This window comes from Ctenopharyngodon idella, chromosome 24, assembly GCF_019924925.1.
Source record: "Ctenopharyngodon idella isolate HZGC_01 chromosome 24, HZGC01, whole genome shotgun sequence".
Classification (NCBI taxonomy): domain Eukaryota; kingdom Metazoa; phylum Chordata; class Actinopteri; order Cypriniformes; family Xenocyprididae; genus Ctenopharyngodon; species Ctenopharyngodon idella.
The window spans coordinates 27203913-27226313 of NC_067243.1; the positions used below are offsets into that span (position 1 = coordinate 27203913).

Here is a 22401-nt window from a genome sequence, read left to right on the forward strand (position 1 = left end):
CCAAACTAACCACTTGTGTTATTCTGTATGTCTAATAACAAAAGTCAATGACGACAGGTATCAGCTAAAATAGTAATGTTGGCAATTTGAAAACACAGTTACGTTGAATGACTAAAAAAATCTAAGACAATAGGTTAATGAACTCCATTTGTAGCGTAAGTTCATTAGATACGTTAGCATCGCAGCTAAAATGGCTAAATCATTCTTAACGACATACTGAGTGGTAAATACTGTAAAAACGTAGTATTATATAATAAATTAAGATAATATGTATGTTTGCACATATAGTGAGTAGACTGCGTGTTTATATTTTTTTTGGCGAGTTTACAAACCTTATAACGGATAGCCGAACAAACCGCGGAAGCGGCGGCAGGCTTTGATGAGAGGAGCCGTTACTTTCAAATCCGATGATAATGATGAGGTGAGTTTATTTGCACGCGAGCAGCGCGAGGATCACTGAAGCGATGACAGCAGAGGAATAGCAGCAGTTCCGTGACAGCATAAAACTTTTCTCCTCCTCCTGTTTCTTCTTCATACAATAATAATAGGGGAGAGTGGGGTAAGATGAGCCATTTTTTACTTATGTGGTCCTCAAGATAAGGGAAAATGAGGCACAAGTACAATGAAAGTATTTAAAGTAATTTCAGGATGTTTCCTATCATTTTAAATGATCAGAATACATTTATGACAAAGAGTTCTAAAAATATGGCTTCTTATAAAAAAGTGTTCCTCTGGCTCAAATTACCCCAGGTTAGGGGTAAGTTGAGCCGAGTCAGTAGGTGGGTGTAAACTGACCATCTAACTGAATCTGAATCAAACCCATGTGAAATTTTAAAGATAATGTGCCTATTTTAAAAACTAATTTAATAATCAAATTTCCTTTTACAAATATTCTTTGTAATAATATTTTACAAATATTTCTTTTTTTAAAGCTAAATTAAACAACATAAAACCAACCAAATGAAGTTGAAATTTCAGTATCTTTAATTGTTTGCATTTCTGAAACAAAATGTTGAACATCCAAGTTGTAACCTTCCCATAAACAGACAAACAGAGAGTTTGTTGAGTAAAATTACATAAAATCGAAATAAGAATGAATAAATGTCACTGAAACTGATAAACATTCAAAAGGTTAATAGTCAAAAGGTTCTTGACATGGTAGTTTTTCTGCAATGTCGACTATGTTAGGCCATTAGAGACTACAGTGGAAAGATGTATATGATTAAACATCCTCTGGTTCGTATCAGAGAAGGATTTGGTGTACTTGTACACTGTTCCTATAAAATAAACTCGAAAATAAAGATAAACTAAACCAGTTGCGTTATATTACATTGAAATGACACCAGTTTATACTTCAGATTTAACTTAAATTCATTGCCTTATGGTGGGGTAAGTTAAAACGCTGGCTCAATTTACCCCACGGCATTTGGCTCACTTTGCCCCATAGCTGCCATTTTAGGAAAAGCTAGCTAGCTTACCAATTTAGAATAACATTTAGCTAAATGACTTGGATGGTTTTATACGTTGCTAAATCACCAATATGCATCATAAATAGTTTTAGACCTGGACAAATGTGCTTTGATGAAACAGCCATTACATCTGTTATGTTAAAATTTTACTTTGACAAGCCAGAAACAGTTTTTAAAGTAAATAAGCGACTTCCACTCCTCCCATGTGCTTCTCCTTTTCAGAGACTGGCAGAAATAACGGGTGATTCTAAAATATATGGTCACATGACAATAAAATGGTACGATTGCCAAGATACAGGGGGTGGGTCAACTTACCCACTGGCTCATCTTACCCCACTCTCCCCTACTTATTATTATTATTATATTAAAGGTTTAAATGAATCTATAAGATATACCGAATAAATGTAGACCTATGTATACTTAATCAAGCTTAAGTATAATATCTGTGAGGCCACAATAAGATGTAAATTTGAACATTTATTATATTAGCCTATTACTATTATTTTAATAATAATAGCAATAATAATAATACATGTTAAAGGCTCTACATCTTATTGTGGCCTCGCAGAACTTTCGGGTTCCTCCAGATGCTGGCTTGTAAAAAAGAGATCTTCCAGGAACCCCGTAAATGTTTACAGGTCTTACAAGAACGCTTTTATAGAATTTGAGTTCCTCGAACTTCCCCCAAAGCACTTCAAGGTCTCATGGTAATGAAAAGTGCTTAAAGGATCCTATAAGTTCCTGCAAGAACTGTAAAGACTGTCAATGATGAAATCTGTAAAGACTGGGGGAAATGGGAACGCGGGGGTACAGCGATGCGACCGCAAAGGGCACTTTCACTTTCGCGATCAAAGGGGCAGGGGCTACTTATCAGATTGTTTTATTAATGTATACACCTAATCCAACGCTAAACATACCCTTACAATAATGCAAATACAGTAATTAATTGTTATTCAGCATGACAAAAATGATGTGTGTGCATTGATTGACAGCCAGTCTAACCAATCATAACGCCGAATCCGCCGTTTCATCAGACAAAGCAGACAGGAGAGTTAGTAGATTAACATCAGTTGGACTTGAAAAATGGTGTGCACTGACGTCTTTCCACGGTTGAAACAACATTCCTTCTGATGTTCATTCATGTTTATTTGATGCTATAAATTAACTAGTAGGAAGAGATGATCGGTTCACGAGCCGCTTGAACTGAGGCGCTACAGTGATCTGTACATGCGTGGCCTGTTGGACGTCGCAACAGTAAGGGGGCGGAGGGTCAATTACGACATGGTGTGAACGCAGCAGATTTGCGTTAAAATATTTATTATTACTATTTATTATTATCTGTAAAAGTGCTTTACCCAGTATATTGACGTGGCTAGTTTTCGAAGAATAAATGTGTAATATTCGGATATTATTTTAATTATGCAAATCAAAATGTCCTTGTGTGTTCTGATGGACGGATGTCATATTTACTCATATATAATTATACAAAAATAGATATTTTTGTATTTTAAACATCCAGTGGCTTTTATGTTTATTAGCTTTAAAGCTAATCTAATGGTAATGCTAGTGTACTCCAAAAAAAAAAAAAAAAACAGATATATGGATTTAAAATGTAAAATCTTTTCTTCAGGTAAACAGACCTGAATATTGATGACATCATCTTTGCATATACCAAATTGTTGTCCAATAAAATGCTCTCTAGTCAAATGCTTTCATTTTATTTAAAACATTTTTGTGCTCCATAGAAGAAAGGCATAACTTTTGGGTGAACTATTCTCTCAAAATGTTAAGTGATGAACAAACAATACACTTGATATTTAAGATGATGATGATTAAAAACATTTCATTGTACCCCTGAGAATTCTTGTGACATTTTCTTGAATTAATTCAAGTCCTCTTACATGCACGATCACCCCAAAAATTCAGAAAAAGCCGCTGCTAGCCGGAGGCAGTATGTGTTTAACATCAAACACTTTCTTATCATCAAATGTTTTCATTTTAATGTAATTGGCAAGCATCATGCAGAATTTGCTTATAAAGGCGACTATATTTTGCAGCATATCAATTACAATAGATAAAAATCCACAGTTGCATCTACAGTGTGATGGGAAAATGAACAAAGAATCAAAAACTCAACTAGAGACATAATGTTGCATTGAGGCTAAAACTACATCCGAGATTCAGTTTATCAAGTCATAGGACCCATAAAATATCCTAATGTTTTTGTGTGCACACAAATCTTATGAATTCCAGGAAAATTACCATATGACATAGGCAACGCGAAAACATAGCAGTTGAGGTATTAGTTGATATGTCCTTCTCATTTACTCTGTTTGTAGCCTACATCAAATTTTCAAAAGACTGACAGCACTACTGAAAGCATTTACTTAAAGGAACAGTTCACCCGGAAATTAATGTGTCATGATTCTGTTACTAAATATTTTTTTTTAAGTGTTATGTCAGACAGAGTTACCGCAAAGTATATATTGTCATTTAAAATGAATGAATGAATGAATAGTATATTTACAGTATCTCACAGAAGTGAGTACACCCCTTACATTTTTGTATCTTTTCATGTGACAACACTGAAGAAATGACACTTTGCTACAATGTAACATAGTGAGTGTACAGCTTGTATAACAGTGTAAATTTGCTGTCCCCTCAAAATAACTCAACACACAGCCATTAATGTCTAAACCGCTGGCCACAAAAGTGAGTACATCCGTAAGTAAAAATGTCCAAATTGGGCCCAATTAACCATTTTCTCTCCCCAGTGTCATGTGACTAGTGTTACAAGGTCTCAGGTGTGAATGGGAAGCAGGTGTGTTAAATTTGGTGTTATCGCTCTCACTCTCTCATACTGGTCACTGGAAGTTCAACATGGCACCTTATGGCAAAGAACTCTCTGAGGATCTGAAAAAAAGATTTGTTGCTCTACATAAAGATGGCGTAGGCTATAAGAAGATTGCCAAGACCCTGAAACTGAGCTGCAGCACGGTGGCCAAGACCATACAGTGATTTAACAGGACAGGTTCCACTCAGAACAGGCCTCGCCATGGTCGACCAAAGAAGTTGAGTGCACGAGCTCAGCGTCATATCCAGAGGTTGTGTTTGGGAAATAGACGTATGAGTACTGCCAGCATTGCTGCAGAGGTTGAAGGGGTGGGGGGTCAGCCTGTCAGTGCTCAGACCATACGCTCACACTGCATCAAATTGGTCTGCATGGCTGTCGTCCCAGAATGAAGCCTCTTCTAAAGATGATGCACAAGAAAGCCCGCAAACAGTTTGCTGAAGACAAGCAGACTAAGGACATGGATTACTGGAACCATGTCCTGTGGTCTGATGAGACCAAGATAAACTTATTTGGTTCAGATGGTGTCAAGCGTGTGTGGCGGCAACCAGGTAAGGAGTACAAAGACAAGTGTGTCTTGCCTACAGTCAAGCATGGTGGTGGGAGTGTCATGGTCTGGGGCTGCATGAGTGCTGCCGGCACTGGGGAGCTACAGTTCATTGAGGGAACCATGAATGCCAACAGAGCATGATCCCCTCCCTTTGGAGACTGGGCCGCAGGGCAGTATTCCAACATGATAACGACCCCAAACACACCTCCAAGACGACTACTGCCTTGCTAAAGAAGCTGAGTGTACCTAAACCCTACTGAGCATCTGTAGGGCATCCTCAAAGGGAAGGTGGAGGAGCGCAAGGTCTCTAACATCCACCAGCTCCGTGATGTCGTCATGGAGGAGTGGAAGAGGACTCCAGTGGCAACCTGTGAAGCTCTGGTGAACTCCATGCCCAAGAGGGTTAAGGCAGTGCTGGAAAATAATGGTGGCCACACAAAATATTGACACTTTGGGCCCAATTTGGACATTTTTACCTAGGGCTGCACTCACTTTTGTGGCCAGCGGTTTAGACATTAATGGCTGTGTGTTGAGTTATTTTGAGGGGACAGCAAATTTACACTGTTATACAAGCTGTACACTCACTACTTTACATTGTAGCAAAGTGTCATTTCTTCAGTGTTGTCACATGAAAAGATATAATAAAATATTTACAAAAATGTGAGGGGTGTACTCACTTCTGTGGGATATTGTATCATCATACTTTGCATTACATTACCCTGGCATTAAGTGACTAAGTAACGCTGCTGCGATGGGGTTACTTGCTACTTAAAGCCAGTGGAAGAAGCTGGCATTAATAACGTGACAAACAACATAATGTGTGAAACAATATTTTGATTTATTAATAATTTTATTAATTAATTAATTTTGTCATTTTAGTCTTGTGTCAAATGTCCTTGTTAGTTTTTATCACATTTAGTTTTGAAAGTACATTTTAGTCTTTTTGTTGTTGTTGTTGTTTTTTGTCAAATGAACTTAAAGGGTTTGTTCGCCCAAAAATGAAAATTCTGTCATTAATTACTCACCCTCATGTCACTTCACACCCGTAAGACCTTCGTTCATCTTCAGAACACAAATTAAGATATTTTTGATGAAATTCGATGGCTCAGTGGGGCCTCTATTGCCAGCAATGGTACTTCCTCTCTCAAGATCCATAAAGGTACTAAAACTTTTTTTATATTAGGGCTGGGAACCCATTAAATTTTTAATCTAATTAATTACATGATGCGGCGATTAATTAATCGCAAATTTATCGTACATCAAATTTGGCTGATAAATTATCCCCAAAAGATAATTTGAAGTCATTGTGTAAAGCATCAAATAGACATTTCAAAAAGTAGATTCAGAAAAATATTTCATTTGATTCAACACAGAATTTATTACACAAACTTTTGGACCACGAGAATGAGTAAATGACTGAATTTTAATTTTGGGGTGAAATATCTTGTTTTGTTTTTTTAATCAATATGGAAATATGAAACTGAAAGTAAACATGGTGAACTGATGTTTTATGAATCATTTTCTTAGAGAAGTTAATTTACTGAAGGCTACCAAGAAAGTAGGTTACTAAGTTTATTAAATTAATTCACAATGTGCACATTTATTATTAATGTGGGTGGCACAATAGCGATGTATGACAGATGTATCACTTGTAGAGCTGCACGATTCTGGATAAAATGAGAATCACAATTTTTTGGTTTCAAATAGAGATCACGATTCTCCCACGGTTCTGAATATACAACTAAACAAAATAACATGTAATTTACTAGAGGTTCTGACAAAATATAAATTGCTGACTTTAATTGCTGGAAAATGTCTGAATGAATTATTTAAAAAATGGTTTTGAATGAATTCAGTGACTCATTAATAAATACTTGTTTCATTGCTGGATGAATCAGTGTTTTTGAACGAATCTTTTGAATGAACGATTCAATGACACATACATTTTTTAACAGTCAGTTGTCGCCACCTAGTGGAATTAGATGTAATTGATACAACTATTTGACGTGCCAAGTTCGTTTCAAAAGGTAGTTTGCTCTATTTTGATCGCTATCGTAGACATCGGTGTGGACACCAACCGACAGAAACGGCTCCTAATATTGGAATGTGATTTGTCGTTTAATCACGTCAGTTAATCTATAACACGCGATGGGTGCTGCCACCGCAGCGAAAGCATGTTTGAATTTAGCAGTGAATGTTCTGATCTTACCGGTGTTGTCTTACACTTCAAAGGGTTCGCCTTTATTTTTATGGACATTTTGCATTCTATAGGCTATATCACGCAGTGAGATGTTGCCCTGCATTATATTCATCATCGGTCAGCTGCATGAAATGTCAGATGACCTATGTTGGTCTAGGGGCGGGGCAAGTGCGTTAAATGCGTTCAAAATTTTAACGTGTTATTTTTTTCCGTAATTAATTAATGTAATTAACACTCCCAGCCCTAATTTAAAACAGTTCATGTGAGTTCAATGGTTCAACCTTAATATTATGAAGTGACGAGAATAAAACAAAATAACGACTTTTCAATAAAATCTAGTGATGGGCGATTTCAAAACACTGCATTGAAGCTTCACGAATCTTTTGATTTGAAACAAACCATTCGTGAAGCTTCAGTGCAGTGTTTTGAAATCGGATATTGCTGAAAAGTCATTATTTTATTTATTTATTTATTTATTTGGTGCACAAAAAGTATTCTTGTTGCTTTATAATATTAAGGTTCAACCACTGTACTCACATGATCTGTTTTAAATATGTAGAGAGGAGACGGTGACTTGCGTTCTCTCAATGGAGGCCTCACTGAGACATCGGATTTGATCAAAAATATCTTAATTTGTGTTCTGAAGATGAACAAAGGTCTTACGGATGTGGAACGACATGAGGGTGAGTAATAAATTACACTCTTTTCATTTTTGGGTGAACTAACTTCAAATGTATTTGAAAACAGTAATTTTTTCGTACTTCTCATGAAACACTAGTATTTTCTTTCCTATTGTGCCATATATCAGAGTGAAACAGCTTCTGGAACAGGATCAAATGTAGGGAGGGGCTTGATTTTGTCCATGGAGAATTGATTGGATGGTTGTGTTTTGCTATTGGTGGATCTCATGTGAGTGACAGGTTGCCCCGCCCTCGTCATCAGAGAAGAGGGCTGCGTTCCACTCCACTTTTAGACAGGCGCTCATAAACTTCCCTAAGCACTTCCACTCAAAGGAATCCCCGCTGCCATTTTGAAGTGCATTCTACTTCGTGAAGTGGACGAGGGAAGTTTATATGGACAGACCCTCTTCCCCTCGATTTTGACCGAGGAAGCGAGTTTCACATGAACTCCTCTCTCAGTTCCTCTGTCTTGTTTGTTTCTCATTATTATTATTCTGTGTATTTTGTTTTGAGCATTAATTAAAAAATAAAAAAATAAAAAAACGGACGCCATCCAACATCCGCATGACTTTTCGTGTGAGTTTTTTGGCGCGTACGTTAAGTCTCAAGTTACGTCAAGCATGAACTCTCAACCTTCTCATGCACGCGCTGGTGACAGTTGGTCGGAAGCTTTAAAGTCTACAGTTTAAAAATGTAAAATATTTGGTATTTTTCTTACAAACACTTATCGTTTCACTTCAGAAGACATTGATTCATCCATTGGGGTCGTATGGATTACTGTAGTTATTGCTGTAGCCCCCTATGTGCTGTTTGATGCATTCCCAGAGATTATTTATTTTTCTAAAAACCTTTGTTTGTTGTTATCCAAAAAAGGAAGGTTGTATACATCTCGGATGGCATGAGGTTAAAAGATGAGTAAATGGTGAGGATATTTCTGGGTGTACTGCATTTTCTTTTAATACATACAGAATTTAAAGAAAGAAAAAGAAGAGGAACAAGAGCAGAAGGAAGCCAAGCAAGAGAAACGAATAAGAAGTGTTTTAACATTAAATCTGTTTTGAAATAAGTTGTTTTTCCAAATAAATGTTTCCAAGGTTTATCAGATTGTGTGTATACATGTGTTTTTATTGTACTTACCCTGTAACTACATGAAGCAAGAGTGTAACAAGCACCACTTCAATTTACAGCCTGTAATGTCATACTTACCCTGTAACTACATGAAACAAAAGTATATTTCCCCATATTAAAAAAAATGCTATAGTTGTAGTTTTAATTGCCTTGAAACAACTTAATCAGTGCACTTTTGCAATAAAAACAATACTTTGTAAATGCACTGATATGTAGCCTACCCTGTAAATTTTAAAAAAGCCTTTATATATTTGTACACTATTACAAAAAGGTACGCAGTGTATGTTCTCGCTAACTTGCTCCCAAACGTAAGACTGTTGTCTATAATAGTATAAGTACCTCTTATTTCTAAAATACTTACAGTATAAATAATTTGTTATTTTCCTGGTTGTTACCCCTTTATTCCCAAGATATTTACATATTGTTCCCCTATACTTACACATAATTATTTTATAGGTACACTATAATTACCGGAATTATGCTGTAAATTATTGTAATTATGCAGTACTTTCCGGGCTGTAATCTAAAGCGTTACCCACAATTCAACTGGATTGTGATGTCACAGCACATCGTGCTTAACTGAAGATTATGATATATTAATTATTTGGAGAATAAATCGCATAATAGTGTATAATATATTAATTATGTGGAAATTTAATCGCATAATACTTGTAGCTGCCTAATGTTCACTGTCAAAATTTATACTATTAATTTTTTTTTCTTTTCGTTTTTGTAATTTTATTTTTCTCTAACAGCTCTTACATCAATAGGATTTTATATATTTTTTCAAACAACTTGTAAGCATTTAGAATGGTGCATAAAACAAATTCATAAGTACAAAAGGGGTTTAAATAATAAATCGGCTCCAAGTAGAGATGCACCGATGTATCGGCCAACAATCGGTATCGGCCAATAAAAGCTATTATTATCACTATCGGCCGATTGTTTAAAAACTGCCGATGGTCAGGGCCGATTATATCCTGTCAATCAAAAGTGTGCAGAAAAATGTGTCCAGATTGCAACTCATCCATACTGTGTGTGAAGAAAATCACTCTTGTGTTGAATTTTAACGCATGAACAGTTTAAAAATAGTGATGTTAAAGCAGGCTCTTTTTGACCCTATGAATCACCCGTAGTTCAAGCCAGGGTTGCCAGGTCTGCGTTTTTTCCCTACATCAGATATCATTTGTAGCGCCTCCCATCCAATAATCACAAAAAGCTTTGTGCTTTGTTACTTCTGATAAGAATAAAAGTTTCAGTTTTCAAGTTCTGTCCATTTTATCATGAAATTCAAACAATTTTGATGCTCTTAAATGTGACGTGTCAGATCGCTGTAATGCTTAGTTCAGGCGGCTGCGCAAAGCTCGAGTCTTTTCTTCCTCTTCAATACAAGTTATATCTCAAAAAACATGCATGAACATCAAAGGTATGTTGAAAGATATAGTACAACTTACCGGAATGTATCATGTCTCATGTAATCACTTTATTTGTGTTTCAACCGTGGAAAGACGTCAATAAAACAGCTTGTGAACAATATGTAACATCATGTCACTTTTACCTCAGGAATGTTTTCCAGTGTTCACAGTTCCTTAGCTATCTGTATATAAAAACACTAGAGAGGAGCTTATTTACTGTTAATTATATGTTTGTGTAAATTTGCCATGAAGACAAGTGCTTATGAAAACTACCTTATGTGATTCTAAGTTTCATACAAACATTTTAGTTTTTATTTGAGTGTAATTATTATATCTGAAAATAAACAGCAGCTGAATATAATACCTCTGCTGTTAATTGTAACCTCTAATATTGTAGTGTACCAAATGAGAGTTTTTTTTTTTTCCTTAAGAAAAACCAAACTATCGGTATTGGCCGATATCATTCTGAATAATCGGCTATCGGTATCGGCAGAGAAATTTAGTATCGGTGCATCTCTAATTCCAAGTGAATGAGCGTTTTGTGCGTTTCATTTAAACCTTATGCACGAGTTCCGCCAGTAGTGGGCACTTGTGAAACGTAAGTCAAGTCAAGTCATCTTCATTTATATAGCGCTTTTCACAATACACATCTTTTCAAAGCAGCTTCACAGTGACAATAGGAAAATTATTATCGAGCTAAAGTTGGTTTTTGATTGAATCACTTACATAGTAAAAATTGTTAATTATTACTTTAGGGGCCACTTAAATGACACCTTTCTTTCTTACTGAAAATTGAATACCTTTAATGCAATGACACACATCCGAGTCCACGAGAAGGAGGGAAGTTAGCAAGTGAAGGGCATAAAAATTTGGAGTGGAATGCAGCCGAGATGTCACTGTAAGTTATTCTGATTCAAGATTATGAGGTACATGAATTTAACACAATAATGATGTGCACATATAAATCATTTCTAATAAACACTGCAATATTCCATAAAAAACAAGAATTGTCAATTTTAATTTTATGGTGACTTTAAAGTGGCCTTTAGTCTTGTGTCAAATTTCCTTGTTAGTTTTTGTGATATTTAGTACATCTTAGTCTCTATTTGTTTTTACAAATGTATTTTTAATTTTTTTGAAAAAGCAGCAATTTTTTCTTACTTCTCAGGTCGGAAAATACGGAAATCTGTATAAACACGGAAATGTCATTCTTGCTTTAAAGGATTAGTTCACTTTCAAATAAAAATTTCCTGATAATTTACTCATTATTATTATTATTAAGTTTTTATTTATTTTTTTAAAGAACTTTGTATAAGAACTATATATAAGGAGGTATCCATAAAGGATGTGGTATGCGGCAGGCTGGTCCTCTAAGCTCACATTTGTAAGGTATTTGTAAGGTGCTGTCCCAGGTTCACAGGTGCTTATGTCTTTGTTGTGCTCTCAGTATTCACACAGACAGGCACTTGTGAACCTTGCATTTGGACATTCATTATCATTCCCAAAGCGGCATTGACACAGCGTGAGTTCCCTCAGAAGGGAATGTCTCAGGTTACGACTGTAACCATAGTTCCCTGAGAAGGGAACGAGATGCTGCATCACCCTGCCATACTTCCTTCATCTCTGTTATCGACTTGCTTCGGCTAATTGAAGCTAACGCAGGTCATTCCGGATATGCTTTTATGCTTTTCTGGTTGTGACGTCACCTGCCAGTGACGTTCCATCTCGCCATTGGACTAGTTGACACAAGTGCAAAAAAAAAAACGCATCACACGCAGATGCGTTCCCAAAGCATCATTGACGCAGTGTCTCGTTCTCTTCACAGGGAACTATGGTTACAGTTGTAAACAGAGACGTTCTTCTTAAGTTGAATTCGGAAGGCGGTCTGGCGGAAGCTAGATATTTCAATTCATAACTTGTTAAATATAGATTTTTTTTTACAAACGCATCGCTTCGCTTCAGAAGGCCTATATTAACCCCCTGGAGCCGTGTGGAGTATGTTTATGATGGATGGATGCACTTTTTTGTGCTTCAAACAGGTGGTTTCCATTCACTGCCATTATAAAGCTTTGGAGGATAAGGGTGATTATTAATATAACTCAGATTGTATTCGTCTGAAAGAAGAAAGTCATATACACCTAGGATGGCTTGAGGGTGAGTAAATCATGGGGTAATTTTCATTTTAAAGTGAACTAATCCTTTAATGGATCCAGTAAACATTTAAGTTAACCTGTTGGATATAGTGTTTACTTACTTTTTATTCATATTTAAAAAAAAAAAAAAAAAAAAAACTGTAAATACGATTACAGAATCAAGAAGTTGCCATCTAAAGTAAGTCTGTTTAATTTAGCAATTAGTTTTTAATTCATTTTAATTTCAATTTTTTTTTTCTAATTTATTAAATATTAATTCAAATAAATATAAAGTATGTATATCGGCTTTATATCTGCCATCGGCCATCAAAAAAACAATACTGGTCAACCACTAGTCAAAATGATGAAGATATTTTCTTAACTTGCTGGTGTTTGTTCTATTTGCACGTGTTTTCTTCAGTTGCAGAACATTGTGCCACCATACTATTTGGGTTAAAAACAGGAAAAAAAGTTAACATTCAGCCCTGACTTTGCCCCTGTCCTGTTTTCCCCTACGTGGTGGTTTTTGTTACCATTTTTGTTTTATGTATTTATTTATTTTTTATTTTGAATAAAATAGAGCCCATTATACATTCCGCATTTCCTCACTCTCTCTGCACCCGCACCGGACACATCTGCTACTGTACTTCCTGTTGATATAATGAAACCAGACTTTTTGACAGTAAGCTAGGGCAGATCATCGGTGAACGTTTACAAGATATATAACATATTTGATTGACTGATCAACTGAAAAATCTCAAGAACAATTCCAAAATGAGTGATACAGGTAAATATTTTAAATTATTCTTAAGTAACATGAAAATGCAATAATAATAATAATAATAATAAAAAACTTTAAACAATGTTTTTTTTTTTTTCTCACAGAGGCATTACTGTCAAATGACAATTCCAGAATGACATATTACTCAAATTTTCCATCCAGTAAGTACTTTCCCCCACATTTTGTTTCTGAAAGTGATATTAGCTAGTCTTAAAGCTTCTAACATGTTTCAGTTTTGTCAGACTTTCATTGTGCAATATTGTGTACAACAAGATATAAACTGACTTCACAAAACTACAAATTTCTTTAGAAGGTGGTATTCTGGTAAGTCTGGTTATCAGTCAAAATTTCAATTTCAGAAAAAATCAATTTCTGAAGAATATCTACTCTTAAACAACACGCATATTAAGAATTGACTTTATACGCGTGTTGTATAAGAGCAGATATTCTTCAGAAATCGATTTTTTATGATTATGAAAAACTGCTTTTCTCGTTTGTAAGTAGCTTTGGCTAAATGAAAAACTGTTCACACAGAAAAACATATGGTAACCATAATTATTAAGATCCTGAATTATATTAAAAAACAGCCTTTTTGGATTTTAAATAAAGCACCGTATTATTAATTGCTTTGATGCATTTTTGTCATTTTCCAAACTATCCAAATAAAGCCTACAGTTCAGTTCAACACTTCTGTGTCAACTTTCCACCTGTTGTTAGGAACAAATCCTATTTGAAATATATGATATTCTTGATTTGCAGTGTCTGAGGTAAGGATTATTTTGATGGGTAAGACTGGAACAGGGAAGAGTGCGACAGGAAACACCATCCTGGGACGGGACGTGTTTCTGGCAGAGGCTTCACCTGAACAAGTTACAACCAAGCCCAGCAAACAATTAGCAAAACAAGGAGGAAGAATGATCTCTGTAATTGACATGCCAGGTTTCTGTGGATCATTGACTAAAGAAGACATGAAGAAACAGACAAAGCAGTGTGTTGACCTGTCTGTTCCTGGTCCTCATGTGTTTCTGCTGGTGATCAGTCTGGGTGTGAGATACACGGAGGAGGACGTGAACACAGTAAAACTGATTCAGGAGAACTTTGGAGAAAATGCTACACGTTACACCATCGTTCTGTTCACTCGCGCCGATCAGCTGAAACGCAAAACTTTGCTACAGTATGTAGGAGAAAGTCAGCATCTAAAGAAACTTGCCAACAGCTGTGGTGGCAGATATCATGCATTCAACAATCAAGACATGATGAACCGCATTCAGGTCACTGAACTGATGAAGAAGATTGACAAAATGGTAGCGGAAAATGGAGGAGACCATTACACTAATGAAATGTTTGAAGAAGCTCAAAAAAAAATAAAAGCAGAAGAGATGAAAAAAAAAGCAATAGATGTTGCATTGGGAGTTGGATCAGCTGTAGGAACAGGATTAGCAGTAGCAGGAGGTGTTGTCCTGGGAGTAACGGAGGCCGTGTTTTTACCTGCAGTTTTACTTGTAACTGGTACTGCTGTTGCTTCTGCTCTTGCAGGAATGGGTGTGAAACGTGCTGTGAAAAAAATTAAACAAACCAGAGAGAAAATGAATTAGTTATTCCTGTTAGTTTTTGTTATTGTTTTATTCTTTTAGTTTAAGTCTGAACATATCCACAACATAAATGTAGGTATATATTTCCAGCTATTGGATTACCAAAACCAAAACCTTAAGTCTATTATTATTATTTCTCCAAGTGAGACACTTTACAATTGATTTCTCGCTTGCTGCATTTCTTCCAAAAAATTCAGGTGTGTAATACAAGACTTGTTGCAGCTACAGTATTTAGTCTTTGAAAAATTAAGTAGGTTTACTAATTATTACACATCATCTCTAGATTATTATAAACAAAATCATGTTAATAATGTTAGAATTTCAACATCAAATTTAGGTCACTTAGGTGGTGGATCCAAAAGGGTCAATATTCATATTTATGCATTTTATTCATATTAATCATTTATGGCTTATGATTGATCAATATTATCTTTGATTTAATATATTCATGTAATCCTACTTCATATATTAATCATTATCATATATTCAAGTATTTACTCCTTATTGTTACGCATTTATGATTATTTTTCATTAAATTTTCATCTTCTCAAGGTATTATTGTTTGAGAGAATGCTTGCTAGTAGTTCAAGTGTTCCAATGTGACAAGTTATGTTAACATGTTTGTGCTTAATATTAGACGCCTGCCAAGTACTGCAGAGAAGTGATAATGCTCTCAGAATTTGTTGCTCATTTGAACTTAACGTACCTTCTTATCAAAATATGTCTGTTTCCATTTCTGCAGACATGAGATAATGCAAGATCTGCAATATTCTCTTAAAGGTGTCAAAGCAACACCTATTTTCATCTATTTTTGACATTTGACCAGTCACTTCTTTTGTTCTTTCTTTCTCTATACTCTGATCTTCACAATCTTCATCTGTTAGATACAATACTAATATATAATATTATTTTAAACTATTGTTCTCTTGATTCATTTGTTTGTCTCTATATTATTAAATTTTTACTTAATAAAATAAATTATTCCTTAATCAAATTTGATCTCTGACATAATCATTGCTGGACTGCCTGGATCTCATTGCATCATTAGGTATTTCATTTTAAGTTTTATTATTTCTATATCTAATCAGGTTCTCGTCAGCCATTTGTGAAAAAAACAAACAAACAAACAGCAAGAACTTATCTTTTGTCAGTTGTAGGTTTAGTTCTGTCGTACCACAAGAAAATAAGGTTTGTCTATAACCTCTATAATTTCTCTGGTTGTTGTGCATGTGATAACCATGCAATGTTATTTTTCTTTTAAAGCCAAACAGAAAGTATACAGTGGTCTGAATTACAGGAACAGACCTGGTTTACAAGAAAGGGTGGTCTGCACAGACCTCAAGGCAAACCAATAAAAGAGAAACTGAAACCTCCATATATAGGAAATATATTTATCATGTTTGTCCACACAGAAATGTTGAATGGTTTCTACATTGCATACAAACCCGATTCCAAAAAAGTTGGGACACTGTACAAATTGTGAATAAAAAAGGAATGCAATAATTTACAAATCTCATAAACTTATATTTTATTCACAATAGAATATAGATAACATATCAAATGTTGAAAGTGAGACATTTTGAAATGTCATGGCTCATTTTGGATTTCATGAGAGCTACACATTCCAAAAAAGTTGGGACAGGTAGCAATAAGAGGCCAGAAAAGTTAAATGTACATATAAGGAACAGCTGGAGGACCAATTTGCAACTTATTAGGTCAATTGGCAACATGATTGGGTATAAAAAGAGCCTCTCAGAGTGGCAGTGTCTCTCAGAAGTCAAGATGGGCAGAGGATCACCAATTCCCCCAATGCTGTGGCGAAAAATAGTGGAGCAATATCAGAAAGGAGTTTCTCAGAGAAAAATTGCAAAGAGTTTGAAGTTATCATCATCTACAGTGCATAATATCATCCAAAGATTCAGAGAATCTGGAACAATCTCTGTGCATAAGGGTCAAGGCCGGAAAACCATACTGGATGCCCGTGATCTTCGGGCCCTTAGACGGCACTGCATCACATACAGGAATGCTACTGTAATGGAAATCACAACATGGGCTCAGGAATACTTCCAGAAAACATTGTCGGTGAACACAATCCACCGTGCCATTCGCCGTTGCCGGCTAAAACTCTATAGGTCAAAAAAGAAGCCATATCTAAACATGATCCAGAAGCGCAGGCGTTTTCTCTGGGCCAAGGCTCATTTAAAATGGATTGTGGCAAAGTGGAAAACTGTTCTGTGGTCAGACGAATCAAAATTTGAAGTTCTTTTTTGGAAAAGAAGGACAAGGTAACAACCCAAGTTGTTATCAGTGCTCAGTTCAGAAGCCTGCATCTCTGATGGTATGGGGTTGCATGAGTGCGTGTGGCATGGGCAGCTTACACATCTGGAAAGGCACCATCAATGCTGAAAGGTATATCCAAGTTCTAGAACAACATGTGCTCCCATCCAGACGTCGTCTCTTTCTGGGAAGACCTTGCATTTTCCAACATGACAATGCCAGATCACATACTGCATCAATTACAACATCATGCAGTCCAGATCTTTCACCCATAGAAAACATTTGGCGCATCATAAAGAGGAAGATGCGACAAAGAAGACCTAAGACAGTTGAGCAACTAGAAGCCTGTATTAGACAAGAATGGGACAACATTCCTATTCCTAAACTTGAGCAACTTGTCTCCTCAGTCCCCAGACGTTTGCAGACTGTTATAAAAAGAAGAGGGGATGCCACACAGTGGTAAACATGGCCTTGTCCCAACTTTTTTGAGATGTGTTGATGCCATGCCTTATTTTTCCCTTAAAATGATACATTTTCTCAGTTTAAACATTTGATATGTCATCTATGTTGTATTCTGAATAAAATATTGAAATTTGAAACTTCCACATCATTGCATTCCTTTTTTATTCACAATTTGTACAGTGTCCCAACTTTTTTGGAATCGGGTTTGTATTTGATTTTATATTAGTCTAATATAGCAAACATTTTCAGTAATTAAAAATTACATTACAAATGAAAAGACAGGTTTACCAAAGATGCATTGTTGTTAAGTTTATCTTTGCCTAATTGAATTAATTTATTACATCTGATAAACACAGAGACATATATTAGTTATATAAAAGTTTATTAATTTCTTCAGAATACTGACTTAAACAAATGAGGCAAAAATATAACTCATTATATAATAAGTCATTAAATTTCTTGTAAAAACGTAGCCTATTACATCTGTTAATGCCATTTTATTTGAGGTCTATAATTTATTAGCTGGCGATTGACTGTATTTTTAATTAGGCTACTTTCATTCCACAAATTTTTTTGGTTCTTACGGACTTGGTGCATAATGTTTTTTTGACACCATTTACAAACTGGATAAAATGGTGTCTTGCCTCCTGGGTTCTTAATTTCCCTAAATATCCTCAGGCAGCAGACTTTAACCTCTGAGTGTGGGCAAAGTGCCTTAGGCTTTGACATTTCGGTGCTCTCACGTGCAGTTTGCATCTGGCTTCTGAAGTTGAGTTAAAGAAGAGAAAGTCGCAAATTGCTGTATATAGGCCCATTTTGATTTTTATACCTTGTTTAGCCCAGCCTATGTAAACCCTGTTCACTCAGTCATTCTCTGTGAAGTCTTGTACGTGCACCACCACTACCACTACCACTCCCACCACCACCACAACACCACCATCACCACCACAACACCACCACCAGCACCACAACACACACACACACAAACACCAAGCTCCAGTGGCCACGGAGCTTGGCTCAGCATGATTGCCATGTCCTGTTCTGATGGTCACACGCCCTGTATTTCCCATTCTGTGGTTTCCCTACCAAAGCTTGCTCACAACATGGCCGCTGCACCAGAACCTATTCACAACATGGCCGCCCCACCTGAGTCATCAGCCAAGATGGCCGCCATGCCAAAGTCATCAACCAAGATAGCCGCCATGCCAGAATCATTAGCTAAGATGGCCACCATGCCAGAGTCATCAGCCAAGATGACCGCCACACCAGGGCCTCCAACTATTATGGCTGCCATGCCAGAACTTCCAGCTGTCATGGCCGCCATGTCAAAGCCTCCAGCCACCATGGCCACCACACTAGTCTCCAGCCTTCACGGGTGCCCCGACAGAGTCTTTAGCCATCATGGACTCCACGTCAGTTCTCCCGGTCATCATGAACGTTGCACATGAAGCTTTTAAGGCAGCTCCTAGGCTTTTGAGACTGGCTTAGAGTTTGCAGGACATACCGCTGATGTCGGTGCGAGGAGCTGGTATCTCTGCAGTGGCATCAAATCTGGTAGTCGCAGAGGTGGTCCCACTAGCAATTGCACTCCACATAACGGTTTGGGCTGTGCACTGCATTGCAGTTCAAGAGTCCGCTCCAGCCCTTGAGTCTGCTCCAGAGCTGCTCCAGCCCATAAGTCCACTCCAGAACCAGCTTCAGTCCATGAGTCCACTCCAGAGATTGCTCCTGTCCCAGAGCCCAGCCTCATGACCTGTAAACTTCCTGTCTGCCTCAACGTGACCGCAGAGGTCGTATATGATCTTCCTGTTGCCCTGATGGGACTGCAGAGGTCGTACATGAACTTCCTGTCTGCCTTGATGTGACTGCAGAGGTTGAACATGAACTTCTGGTCAACCTGGGACACCATGCTGGACCCATTATTTTCATGGAGGACACTGCCAAGCAACCTGCCTGCTTTGACACGGCCCCTGTGGCCAAGCTTGCACCTCTATGCTTTGTGTTTCAGTCTTGCCTGATCAGCTGTGGTGGTCTCCAGTTCTACCCTGGGGGTCTTCGGCTACACCGTGGTTGACATCAGCTCCACCTGCTCCACCTTGGTGGTCGTCTGCTCCACCGTGGGGGTCTTCAAGCCCATCTGCACTGCTGTGGTGGTTGTCTGCTGCGCCGTGGGGGTCTTTAGGCCCTTCTTTGCTGCCGTGGTGGTCTCCAGCATCACTAAGGCGGTCTTCAGCCTGTGCCGCCATGGCATTTTCACTTCTTTTACTTCAATAAAAAGTTAGATTTTTGTGAATTTTTTTTTAATAAAAGATCAAAAGGAGTAACAATGCAGATTAATTTTTACAGGCTTCTTTGTTCATATTTACCAAGGTGGCAGCTGGTACCGTCACAGTTTCATGCAGTTAAACAAAATTTACATTCCATTCCCTACATTTTAACTATAAAACCAGACGCATAATAACGTTCAAATATGCATTAGGCCATCTTTATGTCTTGTTTCTGCGAAGTAACTTATTTAAGTTAGTTTAATCTCTTCTTAAGTTGGCGATTGTTAACTGAACCCTCTGGCATACATGAAAACTAAGAATAACATGATGAAGCGCAAATGGAAAAATAAGAACTCTACCTCCAAGTTGATTACAGAAGTGATGGAATTTGATGTTCCTATCACTGCTGATAATGGTTCTGCTTCACATATCAAGGTAGACCATCAATATTGCCAAAAATATCCCGATGTCACCCTGTCTGACAGCCCCAGTCTCAAGATCGTACATAACTCTGATCTAGATACGCCTGTCAAACCTCAACAAAAGAAATCTTGAGGTGAAATTTCCAGATGGAATTGCAAGATAATGTCATTGCAGCATTGATATCCAAAATTAAGGAAAGTGCAGACGACCTTTGAAAAATGATTACCAGAAACACTGTGAGCTTTGAGGGCCTTAAGAAATCAACTGACTTTGTGTTTGCAGAAGTAAACACATTGAAAACAGACATAAAAAGCTGTAAAACTACTGTGAACCTAAACAGCACCAAAATCCATGACCTTGCGCAAAGACTTAACGATGCTGAATGCTACCAGCGGAGATGGAACCTCCGTCTGTACAGAATTCCTGAACATTCTGAGGAAATACAATGTCACTGAACCTCTCAAGATCCAGAAAGGTACTAAAGACATATTTAAAACAGTTCATGTGAGTACAGTGGTTCTACCTTAATATTATAAAGTGACAAGAATACTTTTTGTGCGCCAAAAAACAAAAACGACTTTTCAACAATATCTAGTCTCGAGCCTCGTTTTCTGAAATCACGTGACTTTGGCGCTCCGAACCACTGATTCAAAACAAAAGATTCGTAAAGCTTCGAAGCAATGTTTTGAAATTGCCCATCACTAGATATTGTTGAAAAGTCATTGTTTTTTTTGTTTTTTGGCACACAAAAAGTATTCTCGTCGCTTTATAACATTTAGGTGGAACCACTGTAGTCACATGAACTGTTTTAAATATATCTTTAGTACCTTTCTGGATCTTGAGAGGTTTAGTGACATTGCTAACAATGCAGGCCTCACTGAGCCATCAGATTTAATCAAAAATATCTTAATTTGTGTTCTGAAGATGAACGAAGGTCTTACAGGTGTAGAACAACATGAGGGTGAGTAATTAAAGACATTATTTTCATTTTTGGGTGAACTAAACCTTTAACTCCATGCAGTTTACAAAAAGAAGATATTTCTGTTAATATTCTTCCCACGACATTAACAGATCATAAGGCGGTGTCTATCAATATTTCTTTACATTCCTCTCTTTCCTCCAACTACCATAAATCTTATTGGAAGATGACCATTCACAGTTTGATTGCACAATATTGGAATATAGCCCAAATTAGTAATAACTATTGCAATAATTGGGAATTATTTAAATTTGAAGTTAGTAAATTTCTTAGAAAATTTGGAAGTTTATTATCTAAAGCTAAAAGACTTGAAGAGGAAATGATAATTTCTAAAATTACAGCATTCACTCAGAAATCTCCTCCTATTTTTTTTCAGATAGTGAATATCTTGTTATTTACACTTCAAAGCCAATTAGATGATATTTATAAAAGGAAGGCAGAACGGGCCTTCATTAGATCTAGACAGAGATGATTTGGCATATTTTCAAAATTCCATGCAAAAACAAATACAATTTTGCATTTGAATATCAATGGTACGATAACACAAAATTCAAAGGACATTGCAGATTACTGTTCAACCTTTTATAGCACTTTTTATGAATCAAGATTTAATGAAAATGATTCCTCTGTTTTTATAGATAGTACTAATTTGAAATCTATAAATGAAGACCTAAAAGAACAGTATGATAGTCCTATATGTATAGAGGAAGTCCTTCAAGCTATCCCAGAGCTTAAGTTAAATAAATCCCCTGGTGTAGATGGTTTAACTTCTGAATTCTTACAATGTATTGAATATGGTAAACTCCCACCTACACAGTAGAACCTCCAGTGTTAAATCAACACTGTTAATGTTAAATTAACATTCCCAGTGTTTATATAATCCACACCGGATTATATAAACAGCGGGTGACACTGGAAGTGTTAATTTAACACGGGATGTTTTGTTGTGTACCCTGAAACAAGGCCTAATTATCTCAATTCCCAAACCAAAAAAAAAAAAAAAAAACACTTTAAAGGATTAGTTCACTTTAAAATGAAAATAACCTCAAGCTTTGCTCACCCTCAAGCCAGGTGTATATGACTTTCTTCTTTCTGATGGACACAATCAGAGTTATATTAATAAATATCCTGATACATCCAAGCTTTATAATGGCAGTGAACGGGACCAACTAGTATGAAGCTCATGAAGTGCATC

At 36.6% G+C, this 22401-nt stretch overlaps 2 protein-coding genes across 3 annotated transcripts in view; both read left to right on the top strand.

Annotated features, from left to right (window-relative positions):
• LOC127506743 (interferon-induced very large GTPase 1-like) overlaps window positions 1-12568 on the top strand; it is a 49379-nt gene extending 36811 nt beyond the window's left edge. Inside the window, exons 8-9 of one of the 2 annotated variants that reach the window (XM_051883523.1) lie at window positions 7630-7753; window positions 7879-12568. In XM_051883523.1, the coding sequence (XP_051739483.1) occupies window positions 7630-7753; window positions 7879-7883 (129 nt within the window). In that variant the 3' untranslated portion in view covers window positions 7884-12568. Of the gene's footprint in view, window positions 1-7629 lie in introns of both variants that reach the window. The other variant, XM_051883522.1, reaches the window with a different exon arrangement.
• A 470-nt stretch (window positions 12569-13038) lies between these two features.
• LOC127506782 (GTPase IMAP family member 2-like) lies at window positions 13039-15792 on the top strand. Its single transcript, XM_051883614.1, has 3 exons — window positions 13039-13212; window positions 13311-13367; window positions 13966-15792. Exons 1-3 carry the CDS (start codon window positions 13200-13202, stop codon window positions 14799-14801), a joined length of 906 nt encoding a protein of 301 aa, XP_051739574.1. The 5' UTR covers window positions 13039-13199; the 3' UTR covers window positions 14802-15792.
• Window positions 15793-22401: the final 6609 nt, after the last annotated feature.